The sequence below is a fragment of the Podarcis gaigeae genome, assembly GCF_964106915.1.
Source record: "Podarcis gaigeae genome assembly, chromosome: 10".
Lineage (NCBI taxonomy): Eukaryota > Metazoa > Chordata > Lepidosauria > Squamata > Lacertidae > Podarcis > Podarcis gaigeae.
Genome location: NC_139686.1, coordinates 19,302,336 through 19,319,314, shown reverse-complemented (window position 1 = coordinate 19,319,314; position 16,979 = coordinate 19,302,336). Strand labels below are relative to the sequence as shown.

Below are 16,979 nucleotides of genomic sequence, written 5' to 3'. Positions count from 1 at the left end.
ATAGGGTGGCGCTGTGAGACCATTGGACTAGATGAGCCATTTGCCTGATCCAGCAGGCTCTTACTGTGTTCTTACGTTCCTGTCTCCCAGGAATGGAACTCTGTGATAATGCCTCTTCGTTGTGTGGATGGAGGATAGCAAAGGGGTATTTGAGTGTTAAGAAAAACTAGTCCACTGTGCAAAGACACATTTTTCCTTTTTTGCTTGGCATTCTTTTTGCCTCTGGCCCCACCCACCCTTGGCATGTTGCCCACATGGGAATGTGGGCACCTTGGCATGAAAAAGGTTCTCTGCTGCTGATATAAACCACATATGTATTAGCACAACACCGGTAAACATATAAAATCACCAAACCTTTATGGCAAGAGAGGAAATCAAAAGCAGGACTGCTGTAGATTAATCAATTAGGTTAAACCAATTAAAGACATTTTGATAGACTAAAAAAAAAGTTCACCCAATTAATTGGTCAGCAGATTCTAAATTGGTTTTGGAGAAAAGTAAAGGCTCTAGAGATGACAAGCAGCATCTTAAAGAGGCATTTCTTCCTGCTATGACACAGAGGTGTTCATAACTTTAAAACATCAGCCTGCCTCGAATGCAAGGCCAGTTCACACATTCCACAGAGACAAACCTGGGTTTGAAACAGAGTGTGCACCTAGCAGGGAGTTGCAGCCAATCATGGTTCTCTTCTGAGCGTACCAGAGTGATACTTATATTTGCAAGGACAGACTTGTCTCATTAGTTTATTATAATTTTAGATATACATGCAAAACCTCTTCCCAAGTAATTTTTTTTTAGGTGAAATCCAAGTTGCTTTTTAGTGTAGACCTAAAGATGTAAAATGTGAATGGAACAAATGTTATGTTTGGAAGTACTCAGAGTATACCAGGACTACACTTGCCAGATAGCTGTAGCTTCTTGTTGGGTGAGCACTGAGTTGACCTCTTCATAATGTGCAAAAGGGCCCTCGAGTGCATGCCTAAATAGTGTAATAATGTGCTATGCAGCTGCTGATTTCTGTGGAGACTGAGTTGCAGGAACTGGGCCAGGTCAGGGCCGTTGTCTACTCTGTGCTCGTCCACTCTTCTGCTTGCCCCTTGCCTAGAAAGCACAGGTCCAAGCAGCTACCTCCTTGCCCTGCTCCTTTCCCAGGGAAACCTGCTCTTCAGTGCAGGGCCCTTGCCGCGGGAGCACATTCATCCAGTGCTTTACCAACTGCACTGGCTCCCGGTGGAGTACAGGGTCAGGTTTAAGGTGCTGGTTTTGACCTTTAAAGCCCTATGCAGCCTAGGACCCATGTAAAAACATTCCTGGTATGCCCTGCAGAGGACCTTAAGGTCCACAAATAACAACATTTTGGAGATCCCAAGTCACAAGGTGGTTAGATTGGTCTCAACTAGGGCCGGGGCCTTTTCAGTACTGGCCCCGACTTGGTGGAATGCTCTGTCACAAGAGACTAGGGCCCTGCGGGACTTGACATCTTTCCGCAGGGCCTGCTAGACAGAGCTGTTCTGCCTGGCCTTTGGTTTGGACTCAGTCTGACTCTTATGTTTTTCCCTCCCCTTACGGTTTTGATCTATGGGCTACTTTTAAAATGAGGCTGCATTTAATATTACATTTTAATCCATATTTTAAATTGGTTTCTCCCCCCCCATTATGTTTTTATTGTAATTTTACTGGTGTTAGCTGCCCTGAGCCCGGCTCTGGTGGGGGAAGGCGGGGGTAATAATAATAATAATAATAATAATAATAATAATAATATTGGAGCAAAAGTCAATCTGGAGAAAACTCGAATTGCTCTTTGCTCTGATTGTGCACTAAAGAACACACACACCCCTCTGGGAAAGCAACGAGACAAGAGTAAGTGTGGACAAGCCCTCTAACTTTCGTAATTTAACACATGTTAAGCTGTTGGAATTTAGGGAATGGCAACATACAAAATCGTAGCTAAGGCCTAGCGGCTGCTTCTACTTACTGTAGCGATGTTGCTTTATTCATTGCGTTCCACAGCAAATTGTAAATAATAGTAAAATACACAACACAACCTAAGAGTGAAGCATAATACAAGACAATCAAACCATAGAAACAGCCACCACCCCCATCCTCTAACACAGGCATAGGCAAACTCGGCCCTCCAGATGTTTTGGGACTACAACTCCCATCATCCCTAGCTAACAGGACCAGTGGTTAAGGGATGATGGGGGTTGTAGTCCCAAAACATATGGAGGACTGAGTTTGCCTATGCCTGCTCTAACAAAACAAGTGTAACTACCATAGATAGCCAACTGCTGCAAAGAATAAAACAGCACTCAAGTGGCTCTGAGGAAAGAAATGTCTTTGTCTGGCTCCAATAAAACGCCAACACCAAGTGAGCCTCCCTGGGATAGTATTTTCACTTTTATTATTATTGTGCTGTGTTCAGCGCAGGAGGAGAGTCTTAAGGTAACTTGAATTGTAGTTTCTCAGCCTCAGTTCTCCTGTCTGTAAAGCGGAAACAGCAATAACAAACCCTACTGGCCTCTGTGAAAGAGAACAAGAATGAAGCTGATGTCTGTTTGCATTGCAAACGGTAAATAAAGGGACCTTCGTGGTCACGTGATGTGCTTTATATGTAAGAATATCCTTTTGTCGGATGGAATATATTTCCTTCCTCATTCAGGCCTTGCTGCCTCACAACCCTCAGCTCAGCTCATTGTAACTGTGGGATTCTTTTTTATGCTCGGCTGCGCCAGCAGGCTTTTGTCAGCAAAATTGGTGATGTTCAGGTCTGCCTCGGGGACAAGAAGCTGAGAGAGATGAGTCGAAGTGGCAGAAAGACTGCTGCTGAGAGGCCAAGTTTTTCTTTCCCAGGGCGCCGAGCAGGCGGTTAACACTAATTCAGGCTGCCATCTGTTTCTTCCATCTCTAAAAGGTCATGTTTACCAAATAATGCAAAGGCAAGAGGAGTCTAGGGTTAAAGGGAATGTAATTAAACTTTGCAGTGAAGGAAACACTCTTCTTTCCATCTACTTCCTCTGTGTTGCCCCTGGTGCTTTCAAACCTCATTGATATGTGTGTGTCTAGATACCATGCAAGATAAGCATCCTGATTCCAACAACAGCTGTCCATCGAGGCGCAGGACAACTCTGTGTCCAGGGCGGCTGTCTGGCAACTCCATCTGGTACGCTGGCTGAGACCCTACCTTCCTGGACACTGTCTCGCCAGACTGGTGCATGCTCTGGTTATCTCCTGCTTGGACTACTGTCATGTGGTCTACTTGGGGCTACCTTTGAAGGTGACTCGGAAACTACGAATAATCCAGAATGCGGCTCCTAGACTGGTGACTGGGAGTGGCCACCAGGACTACGTAACACTGCTGTTGCCCTTTAAAGCCCTAAACGGCCTCAGCCCTGTATACCTGAAGGAGCATCTTCATCCCCATCGTTCAGTTCCCTCACTGAGAGAAGTGAAACTACAGGGAAGCAGGCAGAAGGCCTTTTTGGTAGTTGCACCTGCCTTGTTGAATGCCCTTCCAGCAGATGTCAAAGAGACTATAGAATTTTTTGTAGACATCTGAAGGCAGCCCTGTTTCGGGAACCTTTTAATGTTTGTTGTTGTGGTCGTTGTTGTTTTCCCCTGTATTTTTGTTGGAAGCTGCCCAGAGTGACTGGGGCATCCCAGTCAGATAAGCAAGGTAAAAGAAATAAACTATTATTATTATTATTATTATTATTATTATTATTATTATTATTTATTGACAGGCTGGTATGTACTCCATTCTGAAAAGAGAATTCAATTCTGCACTGAGAGCATCCACGTTCTGTACTGATAAACAATGAATTCTGTGATCTGCCTAAACAGTGCACTCCAAAACAGGATGGCTCCAGATATTAAGGAGATCCTCAGCAGAGTGCACTCTGATAGACCCCACCTTTTTTTGTGGATCCTGGTGGGGTCAGTGGCAGGTAGGCAGCCATTTTAATTTCTAGAAATGCTCTGGAGTTACCCTACATTGTGGGAATAATGGAAACCTAAAATAAGAACATAGAAAGCTGTCTTACACCGACTCAGACCATGCGTCCGTATAGCTCAGTGCTGTCTACACGGAATGGAGAATGGAGAGCTGATGGGGATTGAATAGCTGTGTGCTGCTGCCAGCCAGGCCTGCGGCCAAGAGTCCAGGGCAGGTGTAAGTGCCAGTGGGCCCTGTCAATTGCCAGGTGCTAAAGCCAGGCCTGAGCACAAAATGTTTGCATAAATTTGCACATCTATGCATTTAAATATCCACTGGCCTCTATGGAAGGTAGTTGCTGGCACTGGAACGTTCCAATGCACCCTCACTGAAAATTAGCCGCAGACATTTGCAGAGAAAGCATGGAATGCACCCAACAGATGGAAGCAGGAAGTTTTAAAATATTTATTTATGCAACAGACACTCCACACTTACCAACATTTGAACCAAGTTTTATTTGAAGCGATTTGGAGGGAAAGCTACAAGACCAGGGACTTGTGATCCACCTTTTGCATCTCAGATTAAGAAATTGTGTACACAATAGCAGAGTTGACGGCTTCTGGCTGGAGTTCTCGGTTCCATAGAGAACAACAAGAGAGTCCGCAAAGGCCTACTGCTGAAGCTTTCTGGAGTTCTTGGTTTTTAAGATTTTTTTATTAAAAGATTCTCATGAGCAACCCTGACGGCAGCTTTTCGCCTCTTCAGTTTTTAAAGTAAGACCAGGTAGGTAGACATGAGGTCAAGAAGGCAGGCCCTCTTCTGGACTGGTAACTGTTTAAAGAATAAGAAGCAGACGGGGCAATGAACATTGGTGCCTAAAATGCAGAAACAGACAATGGAAATGATAAAGTGGCTGGCACACCTTTACTATGAGGGCAGAAGATAACTTAGGGGAAACACGATGTTTGTAAGATTATGAGTGGTGTGGACAGAGCGGATGGAGAGAAACTCTTCCCCCTCTCTCACCATTGTACCAGATCTACTATGGATCAAACAATGAAATTGAGGAGCAATAAATTCAGGAGAGACAAATGAACTCACACAACACATAACTATTGCTGCTACAAGTTGTGGTGATGGCTACTTCCTTAGATGGTTTAAGGGGGGATTAGACAAATCAATGGAGGGTAGATTTTTTTTCATAGGCTACTAATCATGATAACTTAGTGTCAACCTCAATGTGATGTTAAATGTGTATTTTCATTTAATATACACATTTTCAAAACAAACAGATGATCCAACAAACTATGGCTTGTTCCTTCAAAGTTTCTTTTGCATTGCTGCATTTGCGCTCATCTCATTCCTTCGGAGTTTGGTGAGCTTCTGGGAAGAGGTGGTGAAACAAACCGTGGTAAAGTAAGGGTGCTGGGTACACACGTGATTCCAAGCCACAGTTAAAACAAACCAAAATTCAGGAGCCAACAACAAACCATGACTTCAGATAATGGTTTGTCAGCAGTAAAACAAATTATAGTTCAGCTGTTGGACCATAAATGTTATGTGCGATCCAGGCCAATGGGAACTTTCCTCTGAATGCAAACAGCATCTCTGGAGACGTGATTTTAATCAGAACTGTGATGAGGTTTATTGCCTCTCTCTTCTTGCCTGCTGTGATTCCATATTATCAGCCCCCTGCCCCCAGGAGTTGCTACTTGCGCTTCTAAAAAACATACACACTAAACGCAAATAGCATTTCACATCATGACGAGTTCAGCTCTGAAATGGCACCTCTCTTACTAGAAGCATTGTTTCTGCTGGAGATGGGGTGGGTACGGGAAGAGCAAGCAGCAGAGAAACATCTGGCTTGCCCACTATTTGAATGCAGAGTCAATGAGCTGTTGGTCTGATCCGGCAGGGCTCTTTTAAATTTGGAATGCTACCAGCAAAATAATATAAAAAAGTCACTATTGCATTCCCAACACCAAATTGACTACATCTGTTTCATATAAACCCTAACGACTTTTTTTGACAATGTGTAAATGATGCTGCCTAATGAAATTTATTTTAAACGAGGTAACAATTTTGTATTTGAATAAATGTTGTCTGTTTGTTAAATAGGTGCTGTGGGTTTTTAATGGTGCTGCCAATTGATTCAACGCTTTCAGCCAATTCATTGTCTTGCTTTTTCCACGGAGCTGTTAATGAATAAACTCTTTGAAATAAATATTTCAGCCGCAACATCTCACTGTAGGCCATATTTTTAATCTAATGGAGATAGCTCTCTCTCTCTTAACAGATAAACACTGGCAAAAATAATTTCTTCCTTGAAAAATTACCCTCGATTGTGTCTGAATCTGGAGGCAGTCAGCAATTATTTATGGCTATTAGTAATCATTCATGATAATAGCAATTACTTGGTATTTCAGTGATTCACTTTTAAGGAGAATCTTGAAGCCAGAGAAAAATTGACACAGCCCTAATCTAAATACCTGTTGCCTGTTCTGAAGGAACCCCTTTCATGACTTGAGGATTAAATGGGTGTGTGAGAGAATCAATTATGTCACCTTGAACTGCTGGGAGGAAAAGTGCAATAAATAATTTTCACAAAAGGGGGAGGGGACCCTTTGCCTTGCAAAGTTAGTAGCGAAAGATAAGTCTCCTCCCCAGAGCATAGATGATATGAGAGAGCAATAAGGAGAGGGCTTTTTCCTATTCAAGAGCCAAATTCTCTTTCAGGCAACTTTCGAAGGGTCACATGCCACTGAGGGGCGGAGCCAGAGACAAAAGTAGGCAGAGCAATAAATGCACATTTTACCTTTGTGGTATGGGCTAGTGGTTTCTGCACACTCTCACACTCCCCTTTCTTTTCTCTCTCCAGACAAGCAAGAGGCCCGATCAGAGTTCAAGAACATGTTTCAGTGAAAACACTCAGGGTGTGTGGGGTGTGGCCTGGAAGGAATCGAGGGCCAGATGTGAGGCCTAGTGGGCCGCCTTGGAGCAACTGGGCTGGAAGTTTCCCATGCTTGTGACCAGGGCTTTTTCCCCCAGCCAGAAACTCACTTCGGGCCATGGGAGCCAACCTTTGGCCTCCCCAATATTTGAGGGGGCTGGCTCCCCCTAGTTGTTGGGAATTGCCATTCAAATGGTGTGTGCGCACTGTAACATATGATTATGTTTTATTATATTTTTAATTCAAGTTATATATTATTATTATATTATATTATATTATATTATATTATATTATATTATATTATATTATATTATATTATTATTATAAATTCAAGTTGGCACCCTGGCTCCATCACCTCTAAGGTGGGCGTCATTGCCATTATAAGAGAACAAGAGTTCATGGTGAGTTCCAGCACCATTTTTTCTAGAATTTTTCTTCGTAGAAAAATAATGTAGAGCTGTAGTCTGCCCTCCCGGATGTTTGAGGGCAGGGCCAGATAGCACACGGATGCTAGGGTTGGGGCTAGGAGGTGTGCTGCGCTTTCTCGGTACATACAGTGTGCATGTCGAGGGTGAATGAGTGCACAGCCCTTAAGGAAAACGCCAAACAGATTCACTCAGTGGCTTGGGTTCTTCTGCATGCAAAGCATACACCGAGTTAACGAGTTCTGGCCCCTTTTATGTACTAAGCTGACATGTCATGAATTTGTGTCTTGCCTGAGGATAAGAAAGGGTTGGGGTTTTTTCTTTTTTTGGTTTTCTGTTTTGCATGTGCGGCTTTTAGAAAATTCTGAATAAAAACGGGTCTGACACCCTTTCCTTTATACAACACACAAAGGCAAGGGAAACTCTCCTTACAATTCCTGTTCTAAAAATACACTTTGCAACCATTCTCTGACCATACAGGCAGCTTGAAACAGTAGGGGATTAGGAATTTTAAATTTAGCACGGAAATAACTCACACTGCAAAATGCCTCGCAGTGTTGCGGCACTGTTTGGTTTCGCTCTGACCGAGTTGTGACCCTTGTAAAATCCCTTGCCGGACATGCACAAACAGTTTGGAAATTGGAATGGGAGAGCTTGCTGTTTGTAAAGGGCACAGCAAACTGGGGTTGCTTAGCATGGGAAATTGCACACTTTCATATGCCTCAAAGACAGAACCTAGGTCCTCCTAATGAGAGAACATAGATATTTGAGTCTGCTTCTGTCTGTTTTGAACTCTTTCCTACCAACAGCCACTATAGCCCAACAGAGCTGAAGAGGCTTGCAAAGGGCACCATTTTATTTCAGATCCTGGAGTGAAACAAGGAATTTTTAGCTGTTGGAGCAAGATTTGCATCAAGGTTCAAGGGCCTGCTTTAGAATATTAAATTCTGAAAAGCAGTATATGTGTGTGTGCTGATGCATGTGTTTATGGTGGTGCTGGTGGTGAGAGAATGTGGGTTGCCCATGCCCACTTTGCTCAGTCTTCTTTTGACCACATCCACTGCTGGCAAGTGTCCTGCCATAGGGGTAGCCAAGAGGAAATGTGACATTCTGGCTGAAAAAAGCACCCCCATGTCTGTACTATATCAACCATAATAATAAATAGAAGCCCCCAAATAGGTAGCAGTAGGGCTCCAATACTTTGGCCACCTCATGAGAAGAGAAGACTCCCTGGAAAAGACCCTGATGTTGGGAAAGATTGAGGGCACAAGGAGAAGGGGACAACAGAGGACGAGATGGTTGGACAGTGTTCTCGAAGCTACCAACACGAGTTTGACCAAACTGCAGGAGGCAGTGGAAGACAGGAGTGCCTGGCATGCTCTGGTCCATGGGATCACGATGAGTCGGACACGACGAAACAACAACAAGGGCTGTATAAGTGGCAGTGACAGGTTGGGAGGCAGATTTTTTATTTATTTATAAAACTGGAGTACAATGTAAATCTCTGTGGTTTGAAGATTAAACAGGTGATGCACTGGAGAATTGGGTCATGGCTAAACTTACAATTTACTGAAATCTGTTAGTGCACTCCAGACTCTACTCAAAAGAGAGCTAGACTCCTCTGGTGCCACCTCTCTACTTTCTCTTTGCCTTTGTCAGAAAAGAAACTGTGGGGTTGGAACTCTGATTCTCCTAGGGAGCTAACAGGAAAGGTTTTCCCCCTCCTTCAGATACCATCTTCTGTTCTCAGGACAGAGGCTGCTTAAGGAGCTTAGTTTTCTGCAGAACTTCCTGCATCTTCTCTAAAAAACACAATTCAGATACATTTGCCAAGTTTTTCTGGTAGGGTACCATTGACTTTCAAAGCTGGAGGACAAGCAGAAGCTGAACAAGTGAATCTGCCTTCATCAACATCCCTCCGTGTCAGGAAAAAGCACCACCTGCTGAACTTCTGAATGTTGTCCAAGTGTTGAAGGTGCAAGAGGCCAGACTAACATTTCTATTTGGCTTTGAGCTCATGGGAGAGAACAGGAAGGGTGGGAAGGGTTTCTGGGGATCCACAACTTGTGGAATAGGTTTCCCTTTCTGTGTTGTTACAGGGTTCCCCCCCCCCCCCAATCTCCTCGCTCCCTCTGTAATGGCTAGGCCAGGAAGCTTAAGACATAGTGGGAGCTTGAAGTTGTTTTGATGCTTCTGTACAACTTGGGCAGCCAAACCCATGTAAGCAGCCATGTATGGTGGTACAATAAACATTCTGTTTCTGCTGCCTTTTTGAAACTGCAAAAATAGAGAGATTGTCAAGCGCATCGTCAAACTTATCATCAATTATTATTATATTTGTAACCTGATTTTCAATCCGAAGGTACCTTGCAGGACAGTCATTTGTGAATTGTGCTCAGAAACGTACTGGGAGCCAATGTATGTCTTTCAGGACCGGTGTTATGTGGTCTCGGCGGCCACTCCCAGTCATGAGTCCAGCTGCCACATTCTGGATTAGTTGCAGTTTTCGGTAGCCCCATGAAGAGCGCATTGCAGAAGTCCAAGCAGGAGATAACTAGAGCATGCACCACTCTGGCGAGACAGTCTGCGGGCAAGTAGGGTCTCAACCTGCATACCAGATGGAGTTGGTAGACAGCTGCCCTGGACACAGAATTGACCTGCACCTCCATGGACAGTTATGAGTCCAAAATGACTCCCAGGTTGCACACATGGTCCTTCAGGGGCACAGTTACCCCATTCAGGACCAGGGAGTTCTCCATATCTGCCCCTTGTTTCCTCAGAACAGTACTTCTTTCTTGTCAGAATTCAACCTCAACCTGTATCATCCGCATACTGATGAACACCCAGCCCAAACCCCCTGATGACCTCTCCCAGTGGCTTCATATATAAACAGCAGTGAAATGGATGAACACAGATTTGAATGGAAATTGTTGTCTTACATCCATTGTTCTGAATAACGAGTGAGGTGGTTTTTATTTTTTTTAAATTCTCCTGTATTCATTTTTGAATACAATCTTAATCTAAAAATAAAAGATCAGAAAGAAAAAGAAGGGAAAAGGAAGGACATTATGCAACACGCAGGGACCATTTTAAAAGTTCTTCCCCATTCTCTACCAGCTTCTCCATCAAGCAAGTTGGCAGCAATGTGATCAGAACAATGGACTGCTTCTGTGCACTGCTTATTTATAGAACTGCTTGGTTCTTCATTCACAATTTACATGTGCAATAGTTACCACAGGCAGGCCGCAAGACAGCTAGCCTAGCACACCTGCACTTTTAGAAGCAATTCAATGTGCTGGAGTACCGGACTAGTTCAGGGGCCTGCTGCCCCTTCTGCCTCAGGAGGAACCTCAGAGGGTGAAGGCCTAAAGATCTGGTATCCCTTCAGAGGTTGTGCTGGCCTGGCTTAGGGTGACCAGATCCAAAGGGGCACAGGGCCGTCTGATATGCCATTGGCTGTATTAAAGAAGATTATTCCAACAGGCACAACTTCTTTTAAGTCTTCAAATGACAAGATTCATCTGCCAAAATTCACTGTCCCATGTAACTATTAAAGGCACATAAAAAGGCCTCTGCTGGATCAGACCAAATGCTAGCGTTGAGTCCTGGATCCTGTCTCGCACACTAATCAACCAGATGCCTACAGGAAGCCCATAAAGGGACATTGGAACTCTCCCACTCATGAACCCTAGCAACTGATCCCTAGTGTGAGCTGCAAGCTGTCTTTGATACTGGAGGCAGCATATAGCTATAATGACTAGTAACCAGGTGGTCCATGAATTTGTCTAATCTCATTCTAAAGCCATCACCATGCCCTGTGGAGGTGAATTCTATATTTAACTATGCACTGTAGAAGTACTTTCTTTTATCTGTCCTGAACCTTCCAACATTCAGTTTCATTAGATGACCTGACCTCCAAGTGTTCATGAGAGAGGAAGAAAAACTCCCTTCTGTCTATGCATAATTTTATAAACTATGATTGCTATTTTATTTCCCTTACTCTCTTGTTTTTCTAAATTAAAAAAAACCCAACCCAAACAGTGTAACCTTTCCTTGTAGGGGAGTTGTTCCCATGCCTTGATCATCATTCTCATCATCCCTTTCTGCACCCACAATATTCCTTTCCTCCTCTTCTCCTGGTTATCTGCGTAAGGGCCAGGGAATGGTGCAATGTGTCTCTGAGGGGATGTTGATCCTTAGCAAAGCCAGTGTAATGTGGGTTGTTGCATGTATTTTCCCCCTAGTGCTAAAGCTCCTTTGCTTGTTTCAGCTCCATCTTCATCTTGCTGCTATGGAAATGAGAATTAGTAAAAGCTTTCTTTTTCTTTCTCTCCCTGGGAGAGCTGTCCTTGCATAATCCTGCAATGCATTAATATTCTTGTCTTCGTGACATCACAGTGTGTTGCCATGGAAATTATTGTAATGTCACAAAAATTTGTATTATGGATTCACTGAAAATGTGGGCGAAGTTTGGAGCATGCTCTGCGAATCAGCAGGAAGTTGGGAGCAAGTTAGTAGGAAGTGTTCGGGCTTACAGCTATTGTGAGGCAAAAGAGGTTTTAAAGTTTGATATTCCAAAGAGTGCCCGTCAAAATGCATTCTTGTACCAGTTTCTGCCCCCTTTCATTTTCATGGTAGCAACTATTCTTCTCTTGCCAAACCACTAACCACTTCTTAAACTGTGTAAAGTTAAAAGGAAGGTTTTGATGTGTTTCAGAAGCCAGTGTGTTGGTGAAAATTATAGGGTGGGCCCTTAGATCAGTGCACACTGAATTTCTTTTTGTGTGTGCAAGTGTCTGTTGGATCATTGACTGTGTGTTACTGTTAGTGATATAATTTCTGTTCTGTTTTTGTTTTGTGCCCGAGGATGGGAGGAGTCTAGATGTGAATTCAGGATCTCATCTCCTTAGGTCTGTAGGGAAAGAAAACACACATTTTTCTGGGAGACTCACTGAACACAATGGGTCTTACTTCTGAGTAAACATTCTCAGGCTAGGGCTTCAGGCAATAAAAAGAACAAATAGGGAACCAGCAACTTATCATAATTTGGCTATTTCCCCCGATTGGCAGTAAGTTCTGCAGTAATTTTAACAGTGGTGGTTTTCTTTTTCTATTGATCTGTCAAACTGCTTTCACCACACTTCTACCTCCTTACCACTTAAAAAAACTTGTACATAAAGCTATGAGTACAAATATAAAACAAGCACCAAAAAGAATACATTACCTCATACGCTGCCTAAACGAAAAACACACAGATAAGTCTTATACAACACCACACATTTCGAGAGTTAGACCTACAAAATATTCCGTTCATGCTGTTATCATTACATTCTGATAAAAGTCCTTCTCCCTTACGCCACACGTTATATAAGGGTGCTTACAGCACCAGAGAGTTGTATGGCTCTGATTTGGTCAGGGCTCTTTCATCTCACAGTTTGGCTGTTACACTGCACGTACCTGAGGCATACCCTGTAACGTATAAGTTGAATACAGACACTTTTGTTTTTATGCCTTGGTTGAAAAGGAGTGGCCTATATCTGCCTCATGAACACACCCAATGCAGGCCACCTGCTAAGCATTTTGGCCTCTCAGGAACTCAACAAGGCTCCCATTTTTTTGCAGTCTCAGGGAAGCAGCAATTGGGGGAAGTCATGACCCCAGTGGGCTACCATACATTGTCTGTGTGTTGGCTTGGTGAGCCACAGATGGTGTAGGCCTCCCCTCACTTTATACTGCCTCAACGGCCTTGGTGTGTAACACAGCGGAGGAGAGGAAAGAGCGATGGTTTCCCCTGCCCCTGCCACGCTCCTCGTAGTAGTGCAAGGGCCTACTCAGCGCCAGCTTTTTAACCGGAGCCCAGGAGCTTCCGTGCTTCTGCCCAACCACAGCGACGATGCTCTGCGGCTGTTTGCAAAGCTGATTAGCTACTGAAGGCTAGGGAATGAACATGAAAAGGGGATGCAAAAAAGCAAAACAAAAACAAAAAAAACCAAATAAACAAAAGAGAAACGTTGCGTTTTGTTCACAGTGACGATCCCTGCGGTTCAGCCAGCAAGAAACCCGGGTGTGACGCGGAGGACCCGAAGGAGGCCAGCAGACAGGAAGGCAGGTCCGACACCTTGAAGTTAAAAGCCCGGCATGCGGAGCTGCAGGAAGAGCAGGCGGATCAGGCTGCGGGGTGCTCCCTTTTGGTGCAGAAGGCCAGCCTCCACCATACGGGTTCCCCCGTGAGAGGCCAGCGCAGCAAAGGGGCAGCCACATGTTCCCATGCCGCCACTTCCGATTATGAGCTCTCCCTTGACTTAAAGAATAAACAGGTACACCAGCTTCTCCTCATGCCGTGGGAGACGGGGCCGGGGCGGGCTGGGGGCCATTGATCCACTCTCTAGCTTAGTTTCCATGTGCATCACCACTGCCCCGCAGACCACCGCCATTGACGTGGGTTGTGGGGGGAATGGGCATAACAGATGTGGGAAACGACCGTGACCCAGAGGCAGAGCACGTGTGTTGCATGCAGGGAGTCCCTGGCTTCAGTCCCTGGCATTTCCATTTAAAAGGAGAAGGTAGCAGACATTGTGAAAGATGCCCACACCCATTTTCTTTCTGCCTGAGATTCTGGAAAGCTGCTGCTAGCCAGACCTAGTCCAGGGCTAGATTGGAAAATAGGCTGACTTTCTACATTGCTCTTCAATGTTCCCGATACAGGATTTTGCACAGTTCAGCCAGAGGACAAGAAATTTGCCTAAAGGGCGCAGATTTCTGTCACGAAACCAACACATAGACCAGCTCTCAGTGCCTATTACTTTTGGCTCACGGTACCCAGGGATACATCATTCACCCCACAGACCCTTCACCAAGCAGTGCTATACAAGCTGCACCCCACAATTCAAAGTGGTCCTCTTACTCATCTGACAGAAAGATCAAGGACTGAGGCTTTGCATACCTTACTTTGTCCCCCACAGTGAAAGGTGTCTGGAGCAGAAGAACTGCAATGTATATTCATCACTGCTCCCCACTTTTTAAAGTCAGCCATGCAAGGTCTGCTGTATACACTGCAGTTATCACAGGGGGTTCAAACCCCAGGGAAATGAAAACATGTAGGTCTGGGTTGGTGTTTGTTAGATCACTGTGTTATGTGCCTGGGTCTAGCAGGGACCTGACACCTGATAGTTAATCAACAGAATATCACAACTGCACTGTAGATGAGCTCCTAGATTTGTTTTACGTGTTGGTCTTTTTTTAAAAAAAATGTGAATAGACTCCTTCCTGTGCCTTTAGCAGCAGCATAGATGGGCTGACAAAGTGCAAGGGGCTGAAACGTGTCCAGTTATTGCACCTCCATGCAGGGAAAATGATGCAGCTAAGATGCATCAGGAGCTGGTTCTTCACTGCATTTATGGGTGCCAGGCCTAACTTCTGATCTCATTGTGCATACATGTTTTTGGCTGCATCTATCACACATCTACCTGGCTGGGAGCAAGTCCCAACAGACTGAATAGATGCACCAAGGATTGTTGTGTTTACTTCTTCATTGTCACTATTGTTGTTCACCCAGATAAATGTTTTGGCTCCTTCTGAGCATCCATTTCTCCATCCAAAGTCCAAGTTCATTACATTTCTAAACTTCTACACTGAAACCTGTACTACAGCCTTCTTCAACCTGGTGTCCTCCAGGTGTTTTTGAACTACAATTCCCATCAGCCCTAGCCCAGCATTATGGGAGTTGTAGTCCAAAACATCTGTAGGGCACCAAGTTGGAGATGGCTGAGGGCTAACGCCGAGAGAGGAACCCATAATGTGCATCCAGTTGTATACTGGGAAAATGATTTTCCAGTTATGCATTGGTGTCATGTCAAAGTTCTAAAGATGCAAGACTGAATTGGGATTTCCAGCTTTTCATCTTTTAAGAAATCCTGGTCAGGAGGTGGCGGTTCCACATCATACAGAGTCTGACCAGTAGCAGAACCAATGGGCCAGAGCAGCGTATTGAGGAACCAGGCAAGTTGGGGTCGAACCTAGCAGGATCTGATGGAATAGGATAGAACATGGCAGAATCCAGAGTTTACAGACAAGTACTAGTTTACTGTACCCGTTGCCTGAAGGCTTGCTGGTTGTGCCAAAAAATCCTGACTGGCTAATTGATACGTCTAAGAGAAAAACCAGTAGCTCTTTGCCAACTCTTTCGAGAGCAAAATGCGGCCATTCATTCACCTTTTATAGCCAAAGCAGCATTACTCACATACAGTATGTTTCTGCGTATCTGGGAGAAGTGTGCGAAAGGAGATTTCTTTTAAAATCACTCCCCTGAAAGATGTTGAATTTCCTAACAAAGGGGGTAAAGAGGGGACTGCACATGCAGTCGCATTGCTCCAGTGACTGACGGTTTGTTTGCATTTTATCTGTTCTGGGCTACGCAGCTGCCATCAGATACACCCCCTTATCTTAGCATCCCCATTCCCTCCTGTCACCAGCTGAGTGGAGCTATAATGCCCCATCTGTGTGAGTAAGAGCCCCTGACAGTAGCTAAAGGGCAAGTAGCCAAAGGGGAGGCTGAGCTTAAGTGGGGAATGGCATCTCCATGATTTCTTGAGCCTTGGCTGGCCTGCTGGCTCAGAGGAGAAGAGAGGAATCTCCTTCACCGCCAGCCAGTCTCAGCTGAACAGAAAGGTTTGTAGGATCATGTAGTTGGGAGGGACCCTGAGGGTCATCTAGCCCAACCCCCTGTGATTTGCATTTCTATGCCTTCTGCAGATAACTGCAATGGAAATAGAGATGTAGAGATAAAAATTCTAACTGGACAGAACGAGGGCAAGCTCAAGATACTGTGCTGCCTGAAGCAAAGGACAAGATGGCACCCTCTCCCATTCTATGTGCAAAAGCCAGCTGGGCTGGCAAGTCAAAGTTACCTGAATATTGGACATGGGTCAGTGTCCTCCATGAAGGCATAGGACAGGCTGTGTGCCACTCGCAGCTTCATCCTCCAACAGGTATATCAGGAAGAATGACTGGGGCGGCCACTTATCCCGTGCACAGACCAGCTTGCATGCACCACCTGAGGCAGCTGTCTCACTTGCCTTATACCAAGGCTGGCCCTGTGCTGAATTTGGCATGCAAAGTTTTTTCCTCACTCTTGCAACACTGTGACACAAAAGCTCCACCCCCCCCCCAAAAAAACACACACAACTATTGAAGGTACAGGAGTCTTACAGTCAACTACATCTGTTCGCCTGACCAACTTGCATTCTAGCCCGTCAGCTGCTTCATAAAACTGCTCATAGTCAGTCATTTTATTTATAAACTGCAATTTCCACAAATGCATCTATATTCACAGCAAATGTATATACAAAAAAGAAGTCCAAATGTACTAGAATAATAACAATGCATAATAAAAAGTATACTTATTGCTACAACAGAACAATACAAAACACCAGCAGTTAACATGCACCAACATTTAAGGAAGTGTAAAGCTCACCAATAGTAAAAAAAACTACCTTCACATCCAAAAATTTAACCCAAAGCTGATGACACCAGTAACTATCTAGCACCCGCAAAAAGCCAAAATTCCCCCTTGGAATTCAAATGGAAGCAGCTTCCTTAAGAAGGGTAGGGCAATGCTTCTTACATTTTAGGTGTGGAGGTGTCACCTTGACCCAAGTTGAAACCTAGATGTCAG

The 16,979-nt window shown here is 44.5% G+C and overlaps 1 protein-coding gene across 9 annotated transcripts in view; it reads left to right on the top strand.

The window, feature by feature from the left end:
* Positions 1–16,979, top strand: part of IQSEC3 (IQ motif and Sec7 domain ArfGEF 3) — a 136,827-nt gene that overhangs the window by 73,551 nt on the left and 46,297 nt on the right. For 7 of the 9 annotated variants that reach the window (XM_083700001.1, XM_083700006.1, XM_083700005.1 and 4 more), the window contains exon 3: positions 13,335–13,623. In XM_083700001.1, coding sequence (XP_083556127.1) covers positions 13,335–13,623 — 289 coding nt within the window. Of the gene's footprint in view, positions 1–11,801; positions 11,941–12,688; positions 12,778–13,334; positions 13,624–16,979 lie in introns of those variants that run through there. The other 2 variants (XM_083700008.1, XM_083700007.1) reach the window with 2 other exon arrangements.